This window comes from Falco punctatus (assembly GCF_963210335.1).
Source record: "Falco punctatus genome assembly, chromosome: 12".
In the NCBI taxonomy this organism is placed as follows: Eukaryota; Metazoa; Chordata; class Aves; order Falconiformes; family Falconidae; genus Falco; species Falco punctatus.
The window spans coordinates 33,311,733-33,331,690 of NC_137592.1; the positions used below are offsets into that span (position 1 = coordinate 33,311,733).

Consider the following 19,958-nt stretch of genomic DNA (forward strand, 5'->3'; position numbering starts at 1 on the left):
GCATGCCACGGCCATTCTCAAAGCACTGGTGGTACCTGTCACCCCTTCCCTGTATCTGTCAAAACATTCTGCACCATCTCCTCTACTTGTTCTGCACCACCTTACCTTTAGGAGCACCTTAAAATTATTTTCAAAAGCATGTGCATACTCCAGCATTACGTTTTCAAAAATTGGAAGGAGGTGGGCCAAGTCCATCACACATACCACTAAATAGTAGTGCTCTTGCCCAGTTTTATTCATTACACAATCTCCTGTTGCTAAAAGACACCTTTTAAGAACACACAACATTAAAAATTAAGCTAAAACCCGTTAAAATCTTGTATTGGCTAAAGCATCCTTTAGCTCTAATTACAATGTATGAAAAATACAGAATACAGACAAAAAGGAATACAAATAAATTAATATCTAGAAGGGCCAAATAAAAATCTCTCCCTGAATATTTATTTCATTTAATACTTAAAAGCCTTGGTCTTAAAGAGAGAGAAGGAAATGTAAATAATTGCTCCGCTTCTGTCACAAACATGATCAATGTAACTTCCATACTTGCTTCTCAGTCTGATCAAAGTCATGATGCACTTGAAACCGCCAGCTTTTTCAGATGGTCCATGAACACCTGGAGACTAACATCATCTGTCAAGATTGGAGCTCCTGATTCCTGCAGGAAAATAAAGAAACAATGAGCCTAAAATAGTGTTGTTGACACTGGAGACTAACTGAAAGCAAATCAGATGTCGCCACTCTGAACTAATTGCCTGCTAAATCAACCACCTTTTTTCCTGCAAAGGAGGGATACCTAGCAGAAAGATGCTACTCTGGGAACAGCACTGACGCTATCTTCTAGTGCAATCTGAACTAAGTTTCTTCTTTCTAAAGCCTTAGAAATTCTGCTGCCCAAAGCTCTACAAAAATTAGGTAAAGAACAAGGATATAAAACTCTAGTATTCTCAGATAAATTAGATCTATATGTAACCCTATGCTAGTTACTTTTTCCAGAATACTAAATACACTGTCACCTAAGAGTTTTAAATCGTATTTGTAGGGAAGGGTGAAGATACTATTTCTACATCAGTTCATCTGAAACTTGTAAGAACATATTCTACACCAAATTAACTGCTTCCCTCAACAGCAGCCACCACAGAAAAATTCTCCTGGTCTGCCTGTACACCACATGTAGCTGGGGTACATGAAGGGAGATCAAAGGGGAAACATGCTCCTTGTGAGGACCACTCATCTCCTGCCACCAGGCTGCTGAGGTACTGAGCTATGGTGGCAGCACCCCTATCTGGACAGCCATTCCTTGGATTCATTGAAAAAGAGCCCCAAAGTCAACTGGATGTTGCTGAAAACTTGAGAGGATTCAGTACAAGATCAGGAATATGAGTTTAGACATCCATGCTTGCAAACTATTCTGATCATCTTGTCATCTAGTACTCCTCACCAGTACTGTTTATCTTATCAACAACCACAGACTTGAGTAAGCAGGTTGAATAAAAATCTAACCTGCCTAAGCTTTAGAAACAGATCAGATTTATTAATCAGTCGTGTCTTTTAAAATGCTGCAATAATGCTGTAGCCTCAGCTGGTAATTCCATTATCAGATCCATTGGCACACAGAAATAACCTTGCTTCTTTGCACAGCAAAGCACTGTAAGGTTTTCAAGTCCTGTCACATATGTCTGCAAAAAGCTCTTAGGTAAGAAACAGAGGACAAACGTAACCTGCTCACCGTTTGTGGCCATGTGGCTGCTGCATAGACAAATATGTAAATGTACATTTTACAGCACTCCCAAACATGAGCAGCTCTTCCACTGCTTACCTGTCCCCATGCATAGAGGTTGTTGTGGGTCTGAGAAGGGTTCACTTTAGACAACAGGAACCGGGCCTATTAAGACAAAACATCAGAGAACCAGTTTTGTAAAATGAGAGACCTGTTGGCTCCCCCAGGACCTCATACCACCTTAGATACATGACTAGCAATGTTCCTCTGCTTTTGCAAGCAAGGTACTAATTTAACTTAAACAAGTTTCAAGTCCAGGAACAGCCCTGCTGCACAGACAACATGTCTCCAAGAGGCACAGAGCGCTCTGCTACAGCAAGCGGCTCTCACCTGGCAGGGCAGCTCTGGTTCCATGCGACACAGGCACGTCATCAGCACTGTCCCTCCCATGCCCCCACCCACTCTAGCAGACGACCAGCATAACACGGTCACATAAAAAATTAACACCCAATATTTGTTTTGGAGCATTAATTCCTCCCTCTTCACTGCTACAAAGAAGGCCAGGCACAGACAAGCACAGCACAACTGCAATTACAGGAAGAGCAAAAAATAGGAACTATTTTACATCCTCATTCAGCATTACAGAATAAAGGAACAGATGGTCAATCATTCAGTGCAATCGACTGTCCTAGCAAGCTAATTGCACTCCCTGTCCTGGGTAAGTGTAGATACAAAGCCAAATCATTTCTTTCCCACCTCTCTGGGAAATAAGATATTTAAGCTGGCTTTTTCTGTTTTTTCCCCAAAGCATATCCAGCAAGTGATTGGCTTATTAAAAGACAAAAGTTGTAGTAAACAGTCATGGAAAGATATGCAAGCTCTGTACTTTGGAGAGTTAAATTACCACTGTATTTAACTTACAGAACCATCCCTTAGCAAAGCAGAAAGACAGCTATTTGCTCTGTTCAGCAACAGCCCCTTACCTGACTGCCACCGTGTTCAGTGTGGATGTAACGCGGCATAGGGAATCTAGTCTGCAAGATCTCCTGGGCATCATCCAGTGGGGCTTGCAGTAGGTGCTTGAAGTTTTCATATTCAGGCATGTCTTGGTAACCAGCTTTCTGCCACTGCGCAATAGTCTATTGACAGGACAGGGAGGAAGTGAAAAAATAATGTCTGCAAGCCGCCCCTTTTCAACCTACATGTCTTTAGGCAGCAGAACGTTACACATACTTCTGCTTACAGAGCACAGGGCAAACACACGCTTTCACTACTCTGGCAATAACATTATTTACTTTCTGTCCCTGATTTTAAGAACAGGCCACTCAACACAAAAGCTGGCAGCAGTTTGTGCAGTGCAAGAGCAATTCATTGAAAGTGATCTTCGAGCCTTTATCTTTCAGCCCATGCCAACACAGAAACACAGAGCATTTATAAGTCACTGACATTCTGAATCTGATTTGGACTTAAATTAAGCAGCCATTGCCTTCCAGTATTTTCAAGGTACCAAACCATATGTACCTAGCAACTGTTCCATACAGTGCAGTCACACGCTTAGCTCTTCCTTTGTCTGAATTTTACCCAGTTACTGAGTGTCTTGCCCTCCAACAGTAGGCAGAAACTGTTTAGAAGATGTACTGTCATTGTTGATATAAGTGTCCAACTCCTGTTCATGTAAATTGGCTGTCCCTACTCACTTCTCAAAGGGATCAAATCCGATACGGAGTGAAGCTGGGGGCTAATAATGGAGCTGCCCTGAACCATAATGCCAAACTTCAAGCATTCTAATAACAGTCGTTAAGTATCTTTTGACTAAGTAGCTCAGTCAAAAAACAAAGGGAAGAGTCAAAATGCCTCCCAAAAAGTTTTCACCAATAGGAATGTTTAGCCATAAGCCAAGATGGGTTTATTTAAACTACTGCAATCTGATGCCATGTTTAGATAGAAGAAACTGGATGAAGGCCACTCCCCAAGCAGGACTATAAAGGATGTGAGGGGGAAAAATGGCACCAAAGAACAACGAGATCTCCAAAGAAGCGGAAAGCAAGCTTCCTCTTCATCCCTTACCCCATAATTAGTCTAGGATGTGAGACATCCCTATTATCCAGCTACAGTAGCATACCGCCCTTACAAAACCTGACAGGACTGAAATACAGCTCTGCATGCTGAAGAGGCACTGGAAAGCCAAGGCTTTGGATATTGGTATAAATTGAATGTTTAGAAAAGGTCAGCACCTAAGCACTTAACTCAGTCACAATGGAAAGAATATAGGAGCAGCTGTCAAAAACATCCAGTATTTAAAAGCAAAAACTGGAAAAATTCATAACTGGTTTCTTTAAGAGCAGCAGTATTTAAGTATCAAAACCCAGCAACCAAGTACATCACATACCGGAAAATCAAACCGCATCTCTCTGCCCTGCTTAGTTTCAAGTTTCACTGGCCTTTTCCAGGTGTGGTAAGGGACCACCTTCATTACCAAGCTAACGTGACAGCTGTTATTCAGTGCAGAATATCCTCAGTGACTCCAGTAGGATTTTTTTGTTAACTCAGACAGTGGGGAAATTGTCTTAAAACCAGCAGCACATATACAATGTCATTATGCTAGCATGGGCTTTGCAAGCAGCTTATTTTATATCAACAGTGACACTGTCTGCCTGCATGCAGGAGGGAGGGAGTGCAAATGGAGAAAGAGAAAGTATTTTACTGTACCTCACCAAGGTAGATAACTATCTGGAAGAAAGTATCCATCAGTAGGATTCTGTCGGGCAGAATACTGCTGCTGTCCAAAAGCACTGGCTGGGGAAAATAAAGAAGAAAGTCAAGTGCCACTAAGCCCTCAGAACTGTATTAACCTTCATGGCTGGCCGAAGTGCTTGCTCAGCCCTGCTCACATGTCTGCTCAGCCCACGCGAACGCCTTGCAGAGCATGCTCAGCCTCCTGCAGCACCCCTGAAGGGAGCAGCAGGTTATCAGCTATTGCATGAAGCGCAGAATGCCAGAGAGCAATTTCTATGGTTATCCAAGTCTAATTTGATATTATCTTTAAAAGTATCTCAAGAAAAACAAGGAATCACATGTGAACTCCAGCAAATGCTGCCAAGAAGGTTTCAGTGTTACTCCAGCAGCTCCTGCGTTTCTTTCCTGCCAGATGCACACTCCTTTTAAGGAGGCTGTCAGGATAAGGATATCCCTGTCTGTTCACTGAATACTTGTACCTAGTTGAACACTGCTGCAGAAACAACTGAAAACAGGCAGCTAGTGGGAGATTATGATCTGGAAGGGCTGAGGCTTGCTGACTTACACAGCAGAGATGGCAGCCTCTGGCAGAGACGCAAAAGCGATACTGACAGCTGCAGGATCCACCATGCGTTGCAGGACAGGGGTTGTGGCTTGGAGGGGGGGAGGTTGTTTTTGTTGGGGGGGTGTTGGTCGTTTGGGGTTTTTTTAATCAAAGCTGTAAGCTTATTGAAAACACAATTTGTATGTTACACTGCCCCATCGCATCCTTTAATAATTACCTTGACTCAAAAAAATACATAAAGAGGCCTTTTTACTGAAAGAAGTTTGTTACTTTGACTGGCTACTCATTATTTTGGATTGATCCACTTCTTCCTGTTAAAACAGGGGCTCACCTCAGGAGGTCCATGGAAAGAATAGGCATAAAGGATGGGCTGGATCATAATGAGAGACTGGGTCAGATCTTGCCTAGCAAAATGGTGACGGTAATAGGAAGATTCATCCGGACTGTTATTGAAGACCTGCAGGAATGGGGAGCGCCTCAGATGGAACATGAACTGCACCAGAAAGAAGCAAAAACAGAAATGTCAGCAAGTTGCCAAAACTTCTGCACCCCAGTCCAATCTTCCTGAACAATAAATTCTTTGGAAAAAAGTCTACCTCTTATTAACTCCTCAGGGTTTTTTCCTTAGCAGTCATTTGCAGCACTGAACTACAGGACCAGGCCCCCACGTTAAAAAAGCACCTGATCCTCCCATCTTGAATCTGACAAATGGCACAAGATACTTTATCGTCACTCTCACCCTTGCACACTCTTCCCATAGCTGTGAGAAGTGAAGTTCTTACCTGGGGATACAAAGAAAATGATTCTGACAATCTGAAGGAGTTGGGATCATCTTTGTTGTATTGTCCAAATTTCTGACACTGTTGGAAGCAAAATGGTTACTTTGGTTACCCCTCTCAACTCTCTCTTTTTTTTTTTTTTTAAGATTAACACGTGTTTGGGGTTTTTTTTTTTTTGAAGGTTGTTCTTTTGGTTGTTTTCAAACAGCAACCAAGGTATAAGCATGACAATAACAAGTAATATAAAATGCACATGCTATTTCCCTTTAAGTCAGTGGTTTCTGTATCTTACTGGAATGAGAATGAGGATTCAATCTACTTACCTTTTTTTTCGTGTATGTTAAATCTAGATTTGAAATTATCTAAGAATGAAAAGAATAGTGCTTCTAGTAGTACTCAATTTTTAAATCAGGGATACTACATTATATCTAAGCTGCGTTGTATGCTATGAAGTGCTTCTACAGCAACTCTACTTCCTTCTAAAGCAGCAGCAGACTGGCATTTCACCAACGGCTTCACTGAAAATACGAAGCATCAATGGTTTTAGCAATTTAACTATACATGACTGCACAATCACTTCAGCATGTAACATGCCCGTGTGTTTGTGCCAAAATCTTTATTTGATACTGGCCCTGTTTTTTCAGGGTCTGATGTGCCATATCTGTTGGTATCAACTGCACATGGGTGTTTGGACAAGACCAGAACCAATTTAGGCAATTCAGGCTTGTGAAATTCAAAGCAAGAGACATTATGAAGCTGCAGAAGCAATTACAACCCTGAACTTGGCACCGGTGAGCCCGCATCTGAATGCTGTGTCCAGTTTTGGGCTCCCCAGCACAAGACAGACACAGATATACTGGTGTGAGTTTAGCAGAGGCCACCAAAAACAAGGCTGGAACACCTCATGTAGAGAGGCTGAAGAAGCTGTTTTTATTCAGCTTGGTGAAGAGCGGGATCAAGGAGTCATACTGCTGTCTATAGCTACCTCACAGGTAGCTGAAGAATTGAAAATTCTGATGAGGGGAGGGAAGGGGAGGGGAGATGATCAAACATTGGAACAGGTTGTCAAGAGAAGCAAGACAAACTCCATCTTTAGAGATCTTCAAAATCAGCCGATCAAGACCTGGAGCAACCTGCTCTAACTTCAAAGCTGGCCCTACTTGGAGCAGAGGGGTTGAACCAGAGACCTCTAAAGGTCCCTTCCCATCTGCCTTATTCTGTGTTCCCCTATCACTTTTTTAATCTCATGTTTAACACTTTCAGCATGATGGGATGCCTACCTACCCCATCACAAATTCAATGATCACACTGCTTTCTGAGCTATCATGTACTACAACTATGTGACCACGGTCAGAGCACAAATGAAGCAAGTCAGTCTGGAAAAAGATGCTGTTTTCATTTCCAGAGACCATTTTTACTAAAGTCAAGAATGCAGCCAACTGCATTCTACTGGCCTTACCAGTCTGATCAGCTGTCTGTCCAGCCATCGTAGAACATCAGGTCCCTCCTCAGATTCGGCTCTGTACACTCCCAGTCGGGCCATCAGCACAGCAGCTGCTTCCTGGTCAAATGCAGCTTCTATATGCTGGAGCTGACTCTGTGCATCTGCCCAACTATAGGGTTAGTAAAGGGTTAGTGCTACATGCATTCACCTTCAGCAAAACCCAAACAAGGTTCATCCTCCCTGTGCCAAATGCTCTGCAGCCAACACATGCACCAAAAAGCGAGTAAAATTCCAGCACAGGCTGTGGCTTAAGTTTCTGCAAAAGAACTGGCAACAGATACTCACTTTCTGGCTATGGTGGTGACACGAATGCGTTTCTGCGTACTGGAGCTTTGATACTGAGTGACAAACTGCACTGCCCCTCTGCCTCCCTGCGGTATTGGTGCATTGTGCTGCAAATGAAACAAGGTGAGACTTCAAACAGGCTGGCTTTTCCGTAACTCTGTCCACTGCAGAGAACTCCAGGGCATCATTTCAGCAATCATCAAATAGTACAAATACAAGTGAGAGAAGGGCCAGAGAAAAAAGACACATGTTAGTGTTGTGCTTCCCAGCAGCCTTCAGAGTCAAGTGATGATGGGCCCATTTAATACTGGGCGTGACATTTCCTCAGCTTGTCCCTTCAAGGGTGGCAGCAACTTATCTCCACAGCAACTAATGTAAGAATGGCAGTACAAGATCTGAGCAAAGGTGCCGCGAGTCCACCATCCTATTCCCAACAGTAACAAGCCCACACAGCAGAGAAGACAGAGGGTCACAAGTGGAATAGAATTTTTTTGGGGTAGCTTTCCCAGCGTCTAGCTGCCACATGCTTAGAAACTTCCCCAGCCAAAAATTGCTTGTGAGCCATCAAGCTGTTACAATTTGGGGGACCATTTCTCCAAGAATGTGAAGGTATTTATATTTTCATTCACCACAGCACATACTGGCAAAAAGACAATTTCTTCTTTGTTAAATAAATACTACAGGAAGACGACAAGGAAAGAATGCAGGTTCTGTACAGAAATATTGGGCAATTTATGTATACAAAAAAAAAAACTCGACACTATTTCTTTGGCACAAAACACTTGGCTGCTTTGCAACCATCCATTTGCAACACAGGGGATGTCACTGCATTTTCTGGCCCTGTAATAAATAGTTTGGTGCGTAAAAAAGATGACCAAAAAGAGAAGCCAGGACTGACCTGATTTACCACTTCAAAGTAAATGGCCAGAGTTGTGCTGGGATCCAGACTACAAATTTTCCATTGAGATGTTCCTCCAATTCCAAGCTCCTGCACAGAATCAAAAAGAAAGCAACATTTTTATCCCCAGCAGCAGGTATGGCAAGCTTATGTTAAATTCTGATCAGAGGTACACGTAATAGCAGACCTTCTAGATTGCTTGTCTTTTGGGTATGAATGAAGTTACTGAAGGCCATACTGTCAAAAGAAAACCTGATGGGGTAAGAATGTAAAGATTGTCTTTTCCTAAGGATGTTTCCAAATTGTACTTCTCCTTAAAAAGTGACACTCCAGCCGAGCTGTAGGTCTAGGCAGAAACTTTGCACTGTTTATTTAATTCTTCATTAAAGCCTTTTCTATGCCAGAAACTTACGTTTTCAGAGACACATGGCCCTTTAGCATTCAGGGATATGCATGGTCCAATAGCTCCTGCAATTTTCAGCTCCCTGGAGGTCTAGAACAAGGTGGAAAAAAGTAAGTTTGGGGTTTTGGTTTTTAATCAGCTCAAATAGAATACACACAGACTAAATCAGTTTTCCTCAGCTTTGATCAGATAATGCGTACATGTGGCTGTGGGAAAGCAACTCCGAGCACTTTTCCAGATCACCTACTGCTACAATTAGTGAACGTAAGACAATCTACACAGCCACATCTTAATAATGAAGACATACTTACAGCGACCAGGAGAGAGTATGAAACGCTCCTTGCTGAGTGAGGAGAGGCTAAGCTCAGCTGCCTATTTTTTTATTTTTTTTTTTTTTTTACAAAAATTAAAAGGAAAAAGGAAAACCACAAAACCCACAAACTTAATAAGCTTCCAAACAAAAACACCTCCACTCACTCCAGTATGGTACTTCTTTCAAAACAGGCACTATGGCTGACCTCAAACATGTAGAATTTTCTACTTAAATCGACCTCTGAATGAATAGCATTTGTATTTCCCAGTTAATGTCATCCAGTGAAACTAATCTCTCACCTTCACATCCAAATTTGCACCAAAAGCCATCCGAAATTCCCCATTGAACCCTTTGTTAAACACCCGCTGGAAGGTCTGCTTGAAGAGAGAAGTGTTGAAGGAGTCTCCCATCACCATGTGTCCTCTGGGAAAGAGAAAACGATACACAAGGGAACTGAAGTAACTGGGAACTAGAAGTAAAGCACAAAGGATACATCCCTCCAACACTCATGCATGCAAAAACATGCAGGAACTGTTTTAAAGCATGTCTTTGCATAGGCAGAATTCACATCAGGGAATGCAGATATACGGATGCCTCCTCCAAAGCCAGGCATGTTAATGCTCCATCTTTGCCAGCTTGCTTTCTCAACTGTATTTTTTGCCATCCCTTTAGCTGCCTTAAAAATGCTCATGTTGCACCAGTTAGAAATATCTCAACTCAGGAAAGAGCTTTGCTCAGCCTGCCTTCTCTGCACAGGGCTGGAACCTGCCATGCTGCAGGCTACGGGTGCAAGGGTTTGTACTGTGCCTCCCCTAAGTGCCTTGGCAAACCCAGGCCTGGTCAGATGGAGCTCAGTAACGCAACCAAAGGGGTCAAACTATCTCTTTTCTGCTTACTGAGCATTACGTGATTATTTACAAATACCTCGTCTTTGCTCAAACCTTCCTTTGACTCCCTAGACACAGCAGACATCAAATGGCCAACAAGACAAGCCAAGTCCCCAAAAGGCTGGGCTTAGCAGACAGCGTTCCTCACCAAGACCATAATGTTTTCAGCAATACGGCACACAGGCATTTAACCCTCAGAGACATCACTTAAAACTAGACCCTCGGAAGTCAAGAAACCCTGGAGAAAGCACAAGTGAGCTGTTAAGCAGAGAAAATCTGGCCCACCCAAGGAAAGCTTCTACCCACCATGCCTGACAGCCTGCTCTTCTGATGGCACTTCAGCCATGCACACACCACAAAGCACAGCATCTCTATCCTGTAAACTCCGGGAATACTTCCTATCTCCCAAGGAGGCAGAAGGCATTTGCAAAAGACATGTAGTACCGTGCTTTAGAATACCTTTCTCAAAGCAGGACTGCGAGTTTTCTACCAGCAGTGCTAATTCACATGCCGGTTGAGATTTCAGAAATGTGGACTGGGATCAGGTGAAGTTTGCCATGTAATTCCTGGCAAATTCAAACCACAGTTTAGAACAGAACGATAACTATCTCACCCTTTTGCCCTGACAGCAAACTTACCTGCTTTCTGAACTATCGTCCCCATCAAAAACACCCCCAAACAAACAAACATGTACCAACTTTGTGCTCTCTTGCTGTGAACATACCCTGTGAGGTTTGTACAACACTTCATCTCTAGCAGTCCAGTCTGATCCAGGGCGCAGGCATAGATGTCGATGCAATGCCCGTTGGCTGCAGCACGATTAGCCAGAGTCTCGTAGTGCTGGAGAAAACAAACATACACACTGTTTAGGATGTCACAATGGGCAATTTTTCTCCTGCTCTCCAGCTGAGGCCAACACATGAAACACAAGGTACAAATCAAGCAACTACTAGTGCTGTGGTAACTAAAGAGCTGTTTGCTCTTACTGCTCTGCTAGAGCATGCTTCTCCCCGCTAGGATGTTTGCACTTGGATGAGTCTGAGCTGCATGTCACAAACACAGAGAGCACGAACTGCATGGGATCTTTGCCTGGGACAACTCAGCAGAAACCCAAAGGTTTCCTGGTGGCAGTTAAGAGAACAGGTGTCATATCGCTTTCGCCTAGCTGACAGGAGCGTTTCACATCTGAAATTTTTACTATTTTAACTGTTGCTTCATATATCAAGAAGACAACAGAGGCTTTCTGAAAGCGACCAATTCTTAGAAGACAGGTTTTTCTCCCCACCAGAAGCAGATACAATGATGTTGATGAACAAACTGCATCCACTGTCAGCTAAGAAACAACAGTGAAATACTCCTTTTCCTGAGAAGGCACAAAGCCATGCTGGAGAATTAACTAGGAGGAAGTCTTTTTTACTCTTCCCTTGACCATTCTCACAATTTAGCATACACAAAAGGCTCAGGCACTTCAAGGAAAACCATGCAAATAACTGGACATACTGTTCCCACATCAAGAGAACACAAGTACGTTTAGTACGTTTGTTCCCTGGGGAAGGACCTTGGACAGCTGTCAACACAGCAGTGTATGTACATTTGTGTTACGTCCTTTCCCCGCATTTAGTGTTCTGACACTATTCAGTTTTTGGGTTTAAACACACCCGGTAGGCACTAGCACCTACTTTGGTGGCCTTCTTCATGAACCTTGCGTTGTCCTTCTCTATGTCATGCCAAGAACGTATGGGTGTTTTCAGTTCATCTCCTACCACCATGCCTGGTCCTTGTGTTGGTGGCCCACCTGTGAACAGCATTATTCTGGCCCCTGTGTTTGGAAATGTGCCCTAAAATAAAAATAAAAAGACACGTATCAGAGAGGGCAGAGGTGGCAGATAAGGAGAGAAAAAAGGGAGAGAAACTGATTAAATGGCAACAATGCTTCCTTTAGAGAAGTTTCTGCAATGTCCTTAGGGACCTGTCTCTGCTAGAGACCACCCTGATAAACAGCAACGCGTTTCCTGACAGTCACAGCACTCTCAAGTTTAGACTCAACAACATCAAGCTTCACATCGTCGTAACAAGAAGCAGGCTGTTTCTGTTCTTTTTACTTACAACTTGGATGACCCTCAGATAAACCCTGTGCATTGCATCACCTCCATGTGGCGACACAGAATCAGAGACCTTTAAACACCTGTGTATTTCACATGAGATGTAAATGCCCATCCCACTCTACACCAGCTGGTGCTAACACGTGTCAAATGCAAACTGCACCTCGGCAGCCCAATGTACTTGGGCCACAGACCAAGCTGGACTGACACCTGCATGTTTCAGCAAAGACCACCAGGTGCTTACTTTGACCAGCCCATTTCAACCAGCAGCACTAACCGTACCTCCAATAAGCCAACAGCAATCGAAAGAGCTACTCCAGTGGAACGTAAAGGTCTCTTTCCCTGGGTCACTGGCCACGGGTCCCTTTGCAGTTCTCCAAGCAGATCTGTTAAATTCATGTCAATCTTATGTACTGGCTGCAGAAACCTGCAAAAATTCAAATAAGATGTTTTCCTGCTTATAAGTTTAAAGAGGAAAGTGCCTCTTGGTTCCTGGCATGCATAAATTGCACTGAGACAGTTATCAGGAACAAAAAGTCACATGGCGTGTTTCCTTCTTACATCCAAACTTTCCAAGATAACAGGCCTGTGCAAAACAAAGTTGATTAAAGCAAGATGTCAGGAACTGACAAGAAGATAAAGTCAAATAAAACAGAGAAAAAAACTTCAATGTTGATTTAGTCTACCAACACATTGTCCTGGTTTCAGCTGAAAGTTAATTTTCTTCTTAGCAGCTGGTGCAGCACTGTGTTTCGGATTTGGTGTGAGAACAACGTCGATAGCACGCTGGTGTTTTCAGTTGTAGCTGCGTAGCGTTTATACTAAGCCAAGGACTTTTCAGTTTCTCAGGCCTTGCCAGTGAGAGGGCTGGAGGGGCACAAGAAATCGGGAGGGGACACAGCCAGGACAGCTGACCCAAACTATCCAGAGTGATATTCCATACCACGGGGTGTCACACTAAACTGGGGGGTTGCTGAGGCCTGCAAATCGCTGCTGGGGGACTGGCTGGGCATTGGTCAGCAGATGCTGAGCAACTGCATTGCACACCACTTTGTTTCCTTTCTCTTTTCCCTTTGAATTTCATTCCTCTCTCCTTTTCTTTCCTTTTCATTATAACTGTTGTTATTATTACTGGATTTATTTTATCTTATTTCAATTATTAAGTTGTTCTTATCTCAACCCTCGAGTTTAACATTCTTTCCCATTCTCCTCCCCATCCCCCAGGCAGGGGGGAGTGAGCAAGCAGCTGCGTGGTGCTTAGTTACTGGCTGGGGTTAAGCCACAACACACACACAAGAGCTGCCACTGAAAAAAGAGAAAACTGTATTCTACAGAGGTAAATACCACTTTACTGTGCGGGGATAAATGCTGGCCTGTCAATCGGGTTTTGGACTTGCTGGGACAGGGGTAGTAGGTGGTATGTAGGATTGTTATGCATAGACCAGGACCCCATTGGCTGGTCAATCAAAAAAAACAGGCCCTTGCTCCAAATGACTCCTGAGCAACAGGCTTCCCAAAGACAGCTACTCTATGTTTTTCACGTAGAAATCCAGCCTGAATGGCAATCATGCTCTTGCAGCTGCAAAACCAAGACACTATAGAAGCCTAATACACTGCCTGCAGCACTGGTAAATCCTGTCCATACAGAGTCACAGAATGGCTGAGGTTGGAAAGGACCTCTCGAGATCATCCGGCCCAACCCCTTGCTCAAGCAGGGAACTTAACTTAGGGGGTTTTCTCATCCTGTTATAATTTACCACTAGAATAGAAACAGAGGTTGAGAAGCGTGACCCCAAAGGGGCATAAAACACCTGTCCTGCTCTCCGGCTGTGCTGGGGCAGCTTACCTGCTTGAAATAACAGGTTGCTCTGGAGTTTGAAGAGGTCTTCCCTGTTGAATGGGGACAGCCGGCCTTGAAAGCCCAAGCATATCCTAGAGAACAGTAAAGAGAAGGCAGAGGAGATGTGCTATTCAAACACTAAACGTTATTTGCTGTCAAGCAGTATACCCTGAGGCCTGCAATACTGTAGCATTAAATATACTAAAATCTGTGAAATTACTAATCTTTGCAGTCCCATTAGAAATGGATCAATGGGTCCATTACGTACGATACACAAACTCTATCCTGGACAATGTTCCAAGGAATTTACAAGGGAAAAAAAGACAGAGCAGACACTGGGAGGGAAGCAGACTAACAGTTAAGAGCACTGAACCCTTCTTCCTCCCCAAGAGCCCAGCGCTCAAAAGACCCATAGTGGTGTCAACAGAGCTAAGAGAAACAAGCCACTGGCCTAAGAGATGGCAGAACATACCTGTATTTGCTTAGCCGTCAGGTCCTTTGTGCCCCTGAACACATAGCTCTTGGAAATCCCTTCACAGCTCAGCTCGTGAACCTGGACCATTCTGCCAAAAGTGACGAGCCCCACCAGAGCATCAGCAGGCAGCAGACTTAGGGACATCTGGAGGGACTCCTTCAGCGCCTGCAAGTCCTCCTCTTCCAGACACATGTCGACAACATAGAGGAAGATCAATGGTGTCTGCGGACCTCGCTGATGTGGAAAGAGATTCATTTACTAGGTGTGTACATATGCCAGGTGACACTTTATAACTCCAGCCAAGGAATACAATGACCCCTACCTCAAGCACCTTGCAGAGATGTTATTTATTTGCATTATCTTAAGTAAATCTAATACATACATAATCTGTCACAAACAAGACAATTCTGGAGGCTTCAAACTTGCCTATGATTCATTTACCTGCACTATATATTCAATTGTTGAAAAGTGAGGCATAAGCTCTGCTGGTTGATTGACCTCAGATATGCCTGCATATGCGGGAGGGAACTGAAAAAGAGAACAAAAAATTAGGACAAGGAAGTTGCAGGACAGAAATATAGGGCCCTCCTCTGCAGTACAGATGCCACCCTGCTCGTGATGTGGTTATTCAACTCTTCATTTACTGCCACTGCACCAACCTGATTAATTCATGATGAGAGACTCATACTCTATTTTCCCAAGCACAGACAAGTGGTCAGCAGTATGGACAACTGCTCAATTCAGTTTAAATAAAAGGTAGGACTAAAGCAGCAACTATGCATTAGCTGAAATTCATTTAGCCACATGACTGTTTCCGATAGCAAAAGGCTACTCAAATCTAATTAATTTCATATTTGGCAAGAACAGTAAACATCCAGTGCAAAAAACACACTGGAAACACACAGGACAAAATAGCAATTTTATCGCCTTCCCATGCCCTGCATGCTAGTAAAATCACCGGCAAAACTGAACAGAACATAGATGAGATGTCAGGTAAAACAGACACATTAACAAGTGCTCTGGCCTGGGTTCAGCAAGAGAAAAAAGCCAAGGGAAGGAATCTCAAAAAGTGGAATTCATGCTTGACATCCTTTGTCAGCAGAGGCCATCAATAAAATGTTCACTGAAAAGATAGAAGGGCTGATGCTTTTTCCAACTTACCTGATTTCTCTGAAAACAGAAGTTACAAGCCCAGAGCTTGGCCCGATAGTCAACTTGGCTGCGAGGGAAAGATGAGGCATTAATATTAACTACAGGAACAATTTTACAGCACAGGTTCATAATTATCCATGCTGGTTCACAGCACTGAGGAAGAAACAAGAGTATCAGACACTCCAAGTAGAACGACAAGAGTTTTAGGGATTCAGACTCTTGTTCTATTGCCAGAAAGTCCATTAGCTCATTCAGCCCTGCCACTTCCAGGCTTGTCGGCATGACAGACCACTGACAGCTCTCTGGAGCTTAGCCTTTGGCAGACAAAGACTTGGGTCTAATAATTTTTTCAGTACACTTGGGCTTATCTTGGTCATTTTATTGTTTGTACAGCTGTAGCACACAAGTACTCCAGTTACAGAGCAGCAGGAGCCACTCACCCAGATCCTGCACAAACACTGAACAAACAGGCTGTTCCCTGCCCCAGAGGGTTTACCCTCCTCAGCCCATTACAACATCCTGTAACTGCTGGTGCAGTAAAGCCTGGCCATATTCTTATTTCATGGGCTCGATCTCATTTTACTTCCTTACTGTCCTTCCCTGCTTTTTCTCAGCCCAGTGCTACACTCCAAATATGTATGATCACTACATAATTTTGGGACTGAGATTATTCCTCTTAAATTCTCAGCAAAACTTCAAAGAAAACCTTGAACTCATACTGGAACTGCCCTAGAAGCAGCAGGACGTGTAGGAAGCAGAAAACCCAGTGAACATCACAGCCCACAGGACAGTTATGAGTGGCACCTTTGTTTATTTTTTTTCATCATTCACCACAAAATTCTCTGGAATGATAACAGGATCGGTGGCCATTTCCATACTGTCTCTGCATTAATAGCCTCCCAAAGGCACTCCTCTCTCCTCTGGTTCCAGCAGCTCTAGTAACAGACTGGCATTCAACATATCGCATTAGGCACCCATGGATTTTAACAAGCCCGCTACATCTAAATTAAAGAGGCTGCCAGGCACTGGGCAGAGAAAAAGGGGAATAAGGGAGCAGTGAAGTTCAAATAAAAACTAGGTACTATCCAGCCTCTCTTAATATGCCCAGCCAAGAAATTCTTACCAGAGTGGGTTGAGCACTGCTTTACAGGTCGGCCTGCTACAAAGCACCGGTTCATACTGCACGGGCGGCAAGTCCAGACGCTCCTTCAGTGGGGTCAGAAGACAGGCCAGGGGGACAACCATCCTTGTGGCCTCCAGCCTGCTGGAGGGCCACACATTCCAACTGAAACGCACTCCATCACGCTCCTCATTTTGCTGGATGAACTCCAGATACGTCGCCATGGGATCGCAGAAGCTCTGAAAGGATGCAAGCAACACATTTCAGGCAACGGTCACCTGTTTGGACAGCAGTCCTGCAAAGGAGGTCAGTAGATCAACTACATGTAGGCACAAGACACTGCAGGACAAAGCTAACATGTTACAATGAGTTAATCCAATTATCAAATGAACCATGTGACTACATTAATCTCTTCTGTCCAGGGCTCTCATCAGCATTCCAGACAATTAAAACACCACTAAATCCAATGAAGAAACAAGGAAATCCGACACTCAAAACCAGAATGCAAGCTTTTTTTCCCCTTGCGATCCACATTTAACATCCAATACCCACTCAGCCTCATGCTGGTCTCAAGGCAATCCTGCCTGACTCAGGTCTGTAAAGGAAAACAGGTCAAATTTGCAACATATCCTGAAGCCCTCGGCTAATACCTTGGGGGGAGAAAAGGAGGCCAAGTCTCAAACCAAAAGACTCATCACGAATGTCACCCAGCTGCCAGTCTGACCTGCTCACAGATGAGAAGAAGCACATGACAAAAAGGTCAATAAAAGGTCTGTGCAGGGCACCACATCCCACTCCCAGTAAGGGAGGAACTGAAAGTCCAGCAGACTTCAGAAAAGACACACTATTCAAGGAGCGACATCCCCAACACACCAGAGAGGTCACTCTGCATGGCCTTACTGAACTCTCCAGAGTCAGATGTGAAGAAGAGCACCACGATTGTCATTACCTTTGATCTCTCTGACAAAATAAAGGACAAGCCTACTGAAATCTCACTTGTCGAATTCAGCCCACAAAACCCACACAGCACTGGCAGCAACTCACAGAGCCAAGAGCAGCAGCACCACGAGCTGCTCAAGCCAAGGAAACAGAGGTTCACCTGCAGCTGGAGATGCTCCAGCTTTACCTTACTTCTGGTGCTCACTGCAGCAGGAGATTCAGGGGGGCCATAGCTATGAGAAATCAGAAGCATCACCTCCCCCAGAGGAAGGGAAGTTGTGAGGTAACACTTTCCTACAGACCTCCAAACTCATTGACGTTTTCTTCATCCTTGCTATTAAGGATGTAAATCAAGCTCACAGGGAACTGCTGTGTATTTCCACCCCCGCCTCTGGATGGACAAGCAGGAGGATTTAGCAACACACCCCCCCCCACCACACATGGCTCTGTCACGGTAGAAGTCAGAGCTGAGCCTCCCTGTGAAAGATCCCACCCATCAGAACAGCCAGACAAACACCTGACATCTCAGGTATGCAGCACAACCCACCGCAGTGTAATTTACTCCTAATTTACTCCGTGTCCCTCCAGCTGCAGCTCAGCACCACTCCCAGGCCCTGGGCCGAGCCCCCATTGCCTGGCTGGGTTTGGCACGGGCTGTGGCCCTGCTCTGGGGTCGGGATGGCAGGAGGGGAGGCATGCCCCCTCAGCGAGGGCTGCGCAGGGCCAGTTTAGGTGCCTGCGCCATCCGCCAGCCACCAGCACAGGGCTCTCCAGCCCCAGTTCCGCAGCGACCTGCTCCAGGGCCTGTCCCAGCAGTGGGGAGGCCCAAATCCCCCATCCAGGAGAGCAGGGACCTTCCAAAGCCTCACACAGGAGGGGCGGCAGTATTCCCGTCTCTGTATGGGACCTGCTGTAGGGCACGGTGCTGAGCCCCGCTCCTTCCAGCAAAGCTATAGGCGACACTGCTGCTTCCCAGCGGTGCTGCGGGGGACGCCAGAGACCACCCAGCCACCGTCCTGGGCACAGCTCCCAGGGGACACGGCAGGTCCCCAGCCCTTCGCCAGGCAGCGCACAGAGGACGCCGCAGACCCCCAGCAAAGCCATAGGGGCCACCCCAGACCCCAACGCTGCTGACCCCCAGCCCGGCCACGGCGCACAGCACAACGCCCGCACTGCCGCAGGCGGAGCGCGGACCCTCGGCGCGCAGGGGACGCGGCTGAGCCCAGCCCTGCCCCGAGGGCCCCCTCCGCACAGCCCCGGGGACACCGCCGACGCCTGGCCCCACAGGGGACACGGCGGAAGCCCCGTGCTGCGTTATCGCCACGCAGGCACAGCCGCAGGGGTCACCGAAACCCTCCCCAGCACCCCTCAGGGACACCACTGCCCCCCCCAGCCCCTCCCATTGAGAACACCACTGTCCCCCCGGCCCCTCCTGCAGGTGACACCGCTGACACTCACTCCCTGTAAAGGACACCACTGCGCCCCCCAGCCCCTCCCGTAGGGGACACCACAGCCCCCCCCAGGCCCCCCTCACAAGGGACACCACCGACTTCCACTACAGGGGACACCACCGTCACCCACCCGCCGCCACGGGAGACATCACTAACCACCCCCCAGCCTCCCTCTGCGGGGACACCACCACCGCAGTCCCCAGGACAGCCACAGGGCACGGGGACCCCCGGGCCCCCCCGCCGCTCCCACCTGCCCGCGCCGCGCCGCTCCCCGCCGCCGCTCTCCCGGCAGCCCCCGCGCGGGCAGCAAGGCCAGCTCAGCCGTGCGGCGTGCCCGCAGGCAAGATGGCGGCGCCAGCACGCCCCACCCCCTCCCGGCGAGGCGCCGCCGGCACCTCAGCTAAGGGCGCGCCTACGCTCCGTGCTGAAGGCGGGGAAGCGGCGTGACCCTACCAAGCATGGCGGGGCGGCGGCGTCATGGGGGCCAGGTGCAGCGTTGGGATGCAGACCAACGCGGTGCCCCTACTAAATGTGGCGGGGAGGCGTCGCCCTCCGCACTGGTACAGGCCGGGCAGCTGCGGGGCGGGGAACGCAGCATCCCTCAGGGCCCTGGGTAGCTTTGCGGGGTGCTGCCGTGGCAGCAGAGGGAGAAACTCCTAGGAAGAGGTTATAAAAACCAGTTTAGTCATAACATAGACACTTTAAAAAAAAATAAAACTGCAAGGCCCAAGCAGCCTCATCTTTGCCTCAGCTTCCCGCACAGGCTGGAGTCGCTTCCCAGGCAGGGTGGCT

General features: G+C 46.1%; 1 protein-coding gene across 2 annotated transcripts; it reads right to left on the reverse strand.

Annotated features, from left to right (window-relative positions):
• Positions 1-211: 211 nt before the first annotated feature.
• Positions 212-19,559, reverse strand: SEC23B (SEC23 homolog B, COPII coat complex component). 2 transcript variants are annotated; one of them, XM_080408874.1, is made up of 20 exons: positions 19,417-19,559; positions 16,780-17,015; positions 15,666-15,723; positions 14,946-15,032; positions 14,502-14,738; positions 14,036-14,121; positions 12,472-12,616; positions 11,767-11,925; positions 10,812-10,927; positions 9,500-9,623; positions 8,897-8,977; positions 8,485-8,574; positions 7,587-7,693; positions 7,257-7,410; positions 5,801-5,878; positions 5,350-5,511; positions 4,427-4,513; positions 2,701-2,856; positions 1,817-1,882; positions 212-655 (listed from the first exon to the last, which is right to left on the reverse strand). In XM_080408874.1, the coding sequence occupies exons 2-20, from the start codon at positions 16,998-17,000 to the stop codon at positions 566-568; spliced, it is 2,304 nt and encodes a 767-aa protein (XP_080265000.1). In that variant the 5' UTR covers positions 17,001-17,015; positions 19,417-19,559; the 3' UTR covers positions 212-565. The 2 variants fall into 2 exon arrangements, with proteins under 2 accessions (XP_080265000.1, XP_080264999.1); XM_080408873.1 differs by having other exon boundaries at positions 16,780-17,071; positions 19,417-19,555.
• Positions 19,560-19,958: the final 399 nt, after the last annotated feature.

Excerpts from the sequence above, each read along its gene's own strand:
- SEC23B (XM_080408874.1), bottom strand. The coding sequence starts at position 17,000 with ATGGCGACGTATCTGGAGTTCATCCAGCAAAATGAGGAGCGTGATGGA. Across the intron at positions 14,739-14,945 it reads CAATTGAATATATAGTGCAG|CGAGGTCCGCAGACACCATT; the intron begins GTAAATGAATCA and ends TTTCCACATCAG. Across the intron at positions 5,512-5,800 it reads CATTTTCTTTGTATCCCCAG|TTCATGTTCCATCTGAGGCG; the intron begins GTAAGAACTTCA and ends TTTCTGGTGCAG.